This window comes from Penaeus japonicus, unplaced genomic scaffold (assembly GCF_977035675.1).
Source record: "Penaeus japonicus unplaced genomic scaffold, GWHDUDI00000001_assembly GWHDUDI00000036, whole genome shotgun sequence".
Lineage (NCBI taxonomy): Eukaryota > Metazoa > Arthropoda > Malacostraca > Decapoda > Penaeidae > Penaeus > Penaeus japonicus.
Window position 1 is genome coordinate 10,872,985 of NW_028234438.1, and position 10,000 is coordinate 10,882,984.

The 10,000-nt window shown below is 40.4% G+C and overlaps 1 protein-coding gene across 4 annotated transcripts in view; it reads left to right on the forward strand.

The window, feature by feature from the left end:
• The window catches only part of LOC122257052 (inositol monophosphatase 3), a 10,352-nt gene extending 6,679 nt beyond the window's left edge, over positions 1-3,673 (forward strand). For all 4 annotated transcript variants that reach the window (XM_043022092.2, XM_043022091.2, XM_086531732.1 and 1 more), the window contains exon 7: positions 1,379-3,673. In XM_043022092.2, the coding sequence (XP_042878026.1) occupies positions 1,379-1,635 (257 nt within the window). In that variant the 3' untranslated portion in view covers positions 1,636-3,673. The remainder of the gene's footprint in view (positions 1-1,378) is intronic.
• Positions 3,674-10,000: the final 6,327 nt, after the last annotated feature.

Sequence of the window (10,000 nt, forward strand, 5' to 3'; positions counted from 1 at the left end):
CTCTGCTGTAGCAGTTTATTGGGGTGGCCTGATAATCACACTCACCTCCAGTCGGTGAAGCTGGAGGTTAGAGCTGTGTACTCTGGTGTTCTGTTCTAATCTCTCCTGTCTTCCTTCTCTGGTGTCTGCCGCGACAGCCCTTGCTTACAATCAGAGTTTGTATGGTGACACAGGCAACATAGGATAACTCTCTCTGCCCCAGGGCATCCAGACTAACAGCTACAACTGGAACCAGGAGCTTAGAGCTGCTAGAGGCAGAATGGGATACAGGAAGCTGAAAATCTTAGGTCATGAGGGAATGCCTGATTCACAATATTCAAATAATATAATAAAGCTTAATTTATAACAATCACAGAGTAGTGAGAAGAAGAGATAAAGAGATTGGTAGATAGGTAAGGGAGGGAGGGAGGCAGGGAGGGAGAAAGAAACGAAGGTAGATAGGTATGTTAGTTGGTTAGAGGGTAATAGTAAGGAGAAGAGTAAGAGAAAGAGAGTAGAGAGGTGAGGGAGGAATTAGGGAAAGGAAGGGGGAGTAAAAGAGTAATGGGGAGGAAAATGAGGGAAGGAGGAGATTAACCCTTTGACGACAGTGTGTCACACCAGTGTGACAGCTAAATGCCAAATGATGGGGCGACACACCAGTTTGACATTCTCGATGCAATATTGCATAGGCCCGGCGTAGGGGGTTTCCACGTATCGCCGGCCTGTCGGGATTGGGTTTAGGGTAATAGTCAGGAGAAAAAAAAAAAAGTGAGGGAGGGAGGAAATATGGGTAGGGGAAGAGTAGGGTAGGATAAGTTAGGATAGGATAGGGGTAAGGTGGGAAAGCAGGAAGGATCTTTAATCAATTATTCTTTTATAATATTGCCATTGTTTCTGAGCGTGCATCAAAGTATCCTAAGGCTTCATTAGTCTCAGAATGATGATGGTAAATTGTTATCAGCTCAGTCAATGGTCATATGAATATATTTAGTGAAAAAGGAGCCACCATATAATATGTTTTCAATTTTCAGCCATTAAGAAAATCATGCACAGTGTAATCTCATTTCAAAACACATCTTAAAGCTTGGTTATTTTCAAGCACATCTTCAGCTGATTTGTATAAAAAATGAACCTTTCTCAGTTTTATTTGATGGACAGGTGCATATGGTAATTGTGTACAAATAAAGTAAATATGATAATGATAAACGGTAAAGCAAACATGAAAGTATAGAATATGTCTTAAGTTCTTATACTGAGAAAAAATTATTCAAGTACTTTGAATAAGTACAGCTTACTTTTTGAGAAGTGAATCCATTAGAAATAGTCAAATATCCATTGATATTTCATACTCCCAAGACATTTAAGAATTTTCCTTCTCTTTTCCCAACCCCAAAAGGCTACAAGACCCTAGCTGTGATCCAGGGAGATGCCGATGCTTACGTCCACTCAACTGCAATCAAGAAGTGGGACCTGTGCGCGGGCAATGCCATCCTCAATGCACTTAAGGGCAAAATGACGACCCTAGATGGCACCTCCATAGATTACAGCAGCCGGGAGATGTACAAGAATGAAGGGGGTCTCCTGGCCACGCTCTACAATCATGATTTCTACTTAGAGAAACTTAAAGTCCTCAAAACCACCAAGAGTCACTAGGAGGAAGATGGCAGTAGCAGTAATGGCTCAATAGATCATATTTTGTTGTTCATCTATAAATACATTTTTATTTATTGATTTAAAAAGAAAATGGCTTTTTTTAATGTGTGTGTGTGTAGGAATTGTTTGAGGTGCAATTTTCGAGAGAGAATTTTCTAGGGCTGGATTTAGGTCACCTGTAGGGTACACATGGTGCAGTTTTATCAAACTTCAGAAACCCTATTTACTTCCTGTATGTTTTGTATTTTAATTTACTTTTTGATTTACTTTAAATGGTCCTGTTAGGACCCTGTGAGGGTGTCATCAATCTTTAGTATATATTACAATCTTTATGTTTATATTACAAGAGCAATAGTTATGCACAATGTTATTTGTAGCAATGCAAATTGAAATACTAGATAGGGATGAGTTTGCAGTTTTCCATATAATTTTTCTCTTTCATTTATCTTTTTCTATCCTTGCCCTTTTTTGGCCCATGAAATAGAGAGCTGTAGACTCATAAAACCATGTGCAATTTTTGCCAGGCAGAATGTGAAGCAGTGGAGGCTGGTAGGCATTAGTGAAATACCTCGTGATTTGTTGTAGAGTTTTAAGTCTTGTCGTTTGTTGAAATATCTTCTTTCGCGATTTTCGGAAATGGTTTTGTGTGTTCTACATTGGAGGTTGATGGAGATTTAGAAACGTTTACTTTTATTTGTTTCTCTTTCTTTATAGTGCATCAAGCAGCTATTTATTTTTATATTGTGATTATTAAAAGAAATGAACTCTCTATTGAGGAGTGGTGATTACTAACAGCTCTAAAAGTAATTTCTTATGTACTATTACTTTTATAATGTTTAAAAGATATTAATCATAATAAGATTAACTATAATGATAATAATTATTATCATTATGGTAATCATGATAATGATAACTAATTATTGTCAGTATCATATCATGCACATATTTATTTATTTATTCTTTCTTAGCAGTGTATTTGTATGCAATAGTTTGGTATTAATTCTTGCCTGTTACTTACAATATCTTGTTAGGCATTAGACATAGCTTTTGTCACATAATATTAGCTTTGTAATTCCTCATCTCCTTGCCGGTTTCAACCCCTTTTGAGATTTCCTCAGTATTTATCTTCTATTCTGTGATAATTGTTAATACATCACCTGTGCTATTTAAACATGTGTTGTTGCAGTGCTCAGTTGGTCATGATAACAGTCAGCTTGCGGTTGCCCCAGTTAAGATTCCGCTCAGGTTCGCTAATGACCTTAGTTTTAGCTTTAGATGATTTTTTTCTTTCTTTTTAAGGAGAAAATTTTGGCCTCTCAGTACTTGCTTTGATGCAGCTATCTTACCAGTGACATGCCATCCATATGTGAACTGCCCCTTTTGTTGCACTGAGAGTAGTTTCTCATCTTTTCTCCTTTTCCCTTTTATCGAAGGCAGTCGCCAATCATTGTGATTCTTAATACGATCTTCCACCCATCCCCGTCCTCTCCTCCCGTTGCTCCTAACGGATCACGGAATTGGTCTGCAACGTTGTCATATCCTCATGTCCAGTCTATTACATTCCAAGCATGTCCCCCAAGTCATCGTCTGGGCTAATCTGAATCCTAAGGTCATTTTATCCGCCGGACTTTATGGAAGGCTCGATAGAGGGGGGCTCTGAGAAGCTCACACAGTTGTCGTTGCACGCCGGAGTCCTCTTAGGAGATGCGCAGGATGTCGTCATTTCGTCGTCGTCATAAACTTGATTTTTTTCTTGGTATACAGCAGATGTTTGGGGATTATTTTCTTCCCTTTTCTGATTAAAAAGAAGTATGTATATTCAGATGAAAAATTATTGGAATTGTATCAGTCAGTATTTCTTCTCTATTTTAAAGTTTAGATTATCAATATAAAAGAAAGAAAATATGTATATTTTTATCACTTATTTATAATTGATCATTCCATATGCTGTATGATTATATGGAACATGTTTATACTGTGTCATTCTGTCTATGTATGTTGAGTGAAACTTCATGAAAATATATTTTGTAATCTCGTTTTTTTTGTTTTTAATTTTCCTCATGGGATTTTTATTTAGAAAAAGAAACTCAAAATTAGGTCTAGGGAAAAATTTAAGATTTGAGGTGTTTCATGTTAAAAAGGAGAAGTACAATAATATGAATTAATTTAAAAATATATACAGAATGGAATTGAATATATGATAAGAGTTCTTTGAGTAAGTTTGGACAAATGGTTGAGTGTTTGCAATAATGTAAAAAAAAGTCTTCACATGTTCTTTCATTTTATCCATTTTCTTAATTTCTGAAGATGTAAAACTCAATTAATCCTCTCACTCATAAGCTGAAAAGTATAACATTTTTCTAAGTATGCTTAGTATGAAGAAAGTTATGCAACATAGATGGCAGAAATAGTACATTTATTTATCAATGTAAAATTGTCACTTATAGGCATATAAAGAAAGTATAGTTTGGCATATAGATATTTAAGTATTTTTCAGTCATACCTTTCAGGAACTAAATTAATTTTATATGGAAAGCAGCTGGCAATTGACTATTAATTACAGACAATTTATCGATCAGATTATATAAAACCCAGAATGATGAGATAGTAAAAAAACATGATAAAAGGCAGGATGAGAGATATAAAAACAGAAGGAGGGTTAAATGGAGAATATAGAAAAAAATAGGTAGTAAAGGAGAAGTAATGAGGAAGAGGGAAGCTGTAATAAAAGAGAAATGAAGGAGACATATGTTATGAATAACCAAATCCATAAAAGATTTAGGAGTAACAAGAAAAGGAGAAAAAAAACATGATGACTAGGATGAGAAGGATGAATAAGAAATCTGAAGTGAATGATAAATAATATGTTATAAAAAGCAAGAGGAATGGAAAATGGGAAAATGATAAGGAAACTTGTATGTATGCTTGTATGTGTGTGTGTGTGAGTGTGTGTGTGTGTGTGTGTGTGTGTGTGTGTGTGTGTGTGTGTGTGTGTGTGTGTGTGTGTGTGTGTATGTGTGTGTATGTGTGTGTGTGTGTATGTATGTATGTATATGTATATGTATGTGTATGTGTATGTGTATGTGTATGTGTGTGTACGTGTATGTGTATGTATATTTAATACCATCAGCATCATCACACTTTGATGCCATGAGCGTTTTTGACCATATGCGAGGCTAGTAGAGTGCCACTTGCTATTTTGCCAATACTATTTGGAGTGAGAGGGAGGAGAGAGTGTATATAGTGGTACATGCTTTGTTTTTGTTTTTTTCTGTGTTATACTAAAGAAAATGTCTGGCCAAATCCCATATTTCTTTTTCCATACTTTCGTGAAAGAAATATACCACTGTACGTACAACGTAAATTCCTCGTTTATGGAGACTTGAAAGACAACCCTACAAGAAGTATCTGTCTAATCATTGCCGGAGCCATGCCCGAAACCACTATAAATTTCACAGCATACGAAGCAATAAAATTGAGATTTCCAGTCCTCTAATCCAGGCACGAGCAGGAGTTAGACGAGCGAAGCGGGATTCAAACCTTCGGAACAGCAGCTTCGAGTCAGCTACGTGGGCCCGTCCGTAATGGGTTAAATGACAATCTAGAGAGAATAAAAATGAGGTCTTTTGATTAATTCTCGTCCCCCAGTACACCATCCTGATCGCCATCTTGTGGGTCTTACTTGCTTTCGCTCCGCTGTTTGCTTGATTTCCCCCCCTGTTTCATGGTGCCTGAGAGGAAACCTAGTACATGGTAGGAAACATCATGCAGGTTGTGTTGATTTTAAAGGAACAAGTTCAATTTATGTCTGAAAAATGAAAAGGATAGTGTTGGTTAATACGGTCATCTCATTACAGAAAGTAGAGTTTAGTTTATTTATTAACTATTGAGACACATTCGTGAATTATTTTCTGTTTACCCTTATGTGTTCAGCTGCGACCCTCTCCAGATGGTAGCGCCCCAGATGATCACCAATGTGGCCTTTGCCTGAAAACGCCCATACATGCATGCATACATTTATGTACATACATACATACATATATATATATATATATATATATATATATATATATATATATATATATGTATGTATGTATGTATATATAAACAGAGCTGGGGATTACTACCAGAAGGCTTACTTTTAGACGAAAAATACTCTCTACTTAGAAATCTATATACCGAAAAATGCAGATTGTCACAACCGCTGGGAAAAACTGGACGGACTCTAGCCGTCCAGAAAAGAAAATACATGCATCAAAGTACCTCTTGATAGTGCCTGTAGCTGCTGTACTCATGGTTTCGGCATTACTTACGAACAGTAATGCTAGATGTACGACAGATTGTAGTGATGTACTTCGCCCCAGCCATCCCTCCAGGGGAATATACACGAGTGTCCCTTTGTCGCCACGAGGGGGAAGCGGCGCCAAGAGATGGCGTTGCCCTGGAGGGCCTACTACTCACTCCCTCCCTGGAAGGAGGGCCTACCACATGCTCCCTCCCTGGAAAGAGGCCCATATTACCCCTGCGAGGCCGTGTTTCGGCAGCAGATAGCCTCTAGCACATGAGCCACAAGCTCGGCAAAGCACTGCTCACAACAAGTGTCCTTTTGGCACTTGTTGTTTTTCTTTGATTTTATTGGAATTTTATTGCTATATTATTGTTTTAAAAGGGTTGCGGCCATAGCCTAAATTCATGGCCAGCCAAAGGAATACATTTTGAATATGCAAGGAGGAGAGACCTTTTGTTTCTGTTTGAATATGAATAATAATAAACTATGATCGGAACTATTCTTTTTATATCTTTTAAGTGTATCTTTTAAGACAAATGTAAAACACTGAAATAAGAATGTTTGCCTGACTCTAGCCACGCCTGCTCGGCAATGTCCTGTGTAGGAACTCTTTCTTTCCACATACAAACTGACATACACTCATACACATACATAACATACATTTTACACGTCTTCGACTGTCTCGCATATACACGGGTGCTGATCCCTTATCAGCTGGTGGCAGCCTACCCCTACACAGGACGGTGTTCACGTTACCTTGGATTCAATCGGGATTTTACTTTGGGGCAAGGGAATGTCTCGGGGAATCACTACAGCTCTTATTTAAATTTTTGGTGGCAGCGGTGGGATCTGAATGTTTCAGGCAAGCATTAATTTCAGGTATTCTTTCATGTGGGTTAAAGTTTACTTCAGGGATTCAAAGTCCAGTATTTTCCGTTTAGGTAAAGGTCTATTTCATTAATTTAAAGTAATGGATAAACGAAAGCTGTGGCGAGGGTTAGTTGGTGAGTCAGAGGCAGGTCCATCGGGAGAATCTTCACGAGACGATTCCAACACGAGTGGTGAGTTGACCCTTTTGCCCAGAGAAAACATGGACACTTCATTGTTTGACGAGTTGCAGACTCAAATTAATAATCTGACAACTCTGGTTAATGATTTGCAGGTAAGGAACTCTGAATTGGAATTAAAATTAGAACAGAACAGGGCAACACCAAGTACTAGTGAAGCTTCTTCCCGTGAACCTGTAGAGTATGTTATACAGAAGGAAGCGGTAATTATTTTTAAAGCTGAGACCTCTGCTGCTCAACCACTTAAAAGGAATCAGGAGGTAGAGAGTTGGATCCGCAGCATTGAGAATTTGACTAGACCTCCCACTGATTCTGCCTATATTCGCGCGGCGAAGGCTTCCTGTAGAGGAACGGCAGACTTGATAATAAATGGACCCCTGTTTGATAGAATTTCAAGTTGGGAAGAGTTCAAAGTTAAAGTAAGGGTTAAATTCAGGGGGACATGTTCTGCCACAGATTTCTTTAGCATACTTGAAGGATATAAGTTGAAGTCCGATCAAGCTCCTCTTGATTTTTATGTTCTTTTAGAAGGTAATGTGTACCAAGGTTTTTATGATTATCCTGGAGCCATAGGGGATCCTGACGAATTGATCAGGAGGGTATTTTTAAGAGGTTTGCCATTTTGGTTGAGGGAAGCTTTAGTCCTAAAAGAGGATGGTTCGTTGTCGGAGATTGTCGATGCTTCTCAGAGGATTTGGAACCTTCGAGTTGGTGTAAAAGGCGAAAGTGAAGGTAATGTGAGTACCCCAGAGACAGCAGGTGAACCTGAGTACCCAAGGAGAAGTTTACGTCCAAGGCAAGTAGCTCCTGTTGAAAGGTATTGTTCTTACCACAAATCTGATTCCCATGATACAGCCGACTGTCGAAGTCGTCGACCGACGAGGTGTTTCCTGTGTAACAAGGAAGGACACTTTGCTAACAGGTGTCCCTTTCTCGCGGCCCGCCGGGACGAAGAGGTTCCAACCCCAGGCGCAGGACCCCAAGGAACCAGTAATGCCCGTGAGTAGCCAAGTAAAACATGGGAGACCCATAGTACACTTACAGGTTAATGGTCAAACGGCTGAAGGATTTGTGGATACTGGATCAGAAGTAACTATACTTTCCCGAGATGCCATGGAAAGGTTTAAAATACACCGACCTTTTTCTTCGTCGAAAACCCTGCGAGGTGCTTCGGGACGACAGTTTCAGCCTGAAGCGGAAGCGACGGTAAGAATCGAAATCGCTCATGTCTTCTGCTTCCATAAAGTATGTATAGTGAATGAAATATCTTTCCCCGGTGATATTTTACTGGGCATAGACTTACTCCGAAGATTCAACTTCCGGCTAATCTCTTACCACTCACCCCTTAGAAAATATATGGTGTTTAATGGCGTGAAGGTGCCGCTCACATATTCCGATGCCGCCTCAAGGGAGGTGCAGGTGATTAATAAGACCATCCCCGGAAGAGAAAAACCTGGTTCAGGTGGACGGACGTGCAACATGGGTGAGGTAGAAAACAGTGTTGTGGTTCAGAAGACAGTGCAGTGCCCTCCCCATAGTGGTATTTTTATACATGGACAAGTGCAGAATGGAACCAGGCATCCGGAGGTATGTATCTGTGGAATTACTGATCGTGTTTTAGTGCCTAGGACCGTGGTGACTGTAAAAACGAACATGGTTAATGTGTGGGTAGTGAATGATGGACCAAAGCCAGTGACACTTAAGGGGGGTATGGTGATTGCAAGAGTTGAGCCTGTAGAACAAACTTTTCACCAAGACTCTGCTTCAAGGGAAGTGCCTCTTAAGAACTTTGTGCCCACTAGCAGGGAGGATAATGATGGGGATTCTCTAAGCAGTGTTACGGAGGATTTCATCGACGATTTCGATGACTTTTATGGAACCCAAGATTTCGGCTACACTGAGGACCAATACACCGTCTTCCCTGAAGTTAATTTCGAAACGTACGCTGTTGGTGAGACGGAAGCTAGCCTCGACATACCGAAGGAGAAGGTAAACCATCTTACAGTTGACCAAAGGTACCAATTGTTCTCCGTTTTAAACAAATTTCCCAATTTATTTAAGGAAGGAGCTCCACTGGGGAAAGTGCCAGGTATTTCCCATAGGATAGTAACCTCCAGTGAGACCCCTCTGAGGACCAGACAGTGGCGTCTACCGGAACATGCGAGGACCACCATAAGGGAAGAGTGTGATAAAATGCTTACTGGTGGCATCATCGAGCCTTCAAAATCTCCTTGGTTGTCCCCCGTGGTTCTGGTCAGGAAAAAGGATGGGCAGGTAAGGTTCTGCATTGACTTTAGGAACCTGAACAAAGTAACGATTGGGGATGCATATCCAATGCCCCGTATAGATCAGACCATTGATGAACTGCATAACACTGAGTGGTTCACTGCCCTTGATGCCCGCTCTGCTTACTGGACGGTGGAAGTAGATCCAGAGGATAGGCATAAAACGGCATTTTCAGATGGCCACCGACTTTTCCAGTTTGCCAGGCTCCCTTTTGGACTCGCCACGGCCCCATCCACCTTTCAGAGGGCCATCAACACGGTATTGGCTCCAGTCTTGGGGAGGCATGTGCTAGCATACCTGGATGACGTGGTGGTTTACTCCCGTTCGTTTGATGAACATCTAGAACATCTGGAAGAAACCTTAGACTTGCTCAGTAAGGCTGGCTTCTGCCTAAATGTCGGTAAGTCCTCCTTTGCCACTCATGAGTTCAAATTCCTGGGATACCTTATAACCAGGGAAGGGATACAGCCAGACCCAGCTAAAGTAGAGGCCATTAAGACCATGAAGCCCCCACAGAATGTGAAGGGAGTAAGACAGTTTTTGGGATGTACCGGATTCTTCCGAAAACACATCCCCAGTTATGCCATGATAGCTGCCCCACTCACCTCTTTAACCAGGAAGGGACGATCATTTCGGTGGACAGAAGAGCATCAGCAGGCCTTTGAGGAGCTGCAGCGACGACTGATGTCGGCACCGGTCCTCCGGAAACCAGACTTTAAACGTC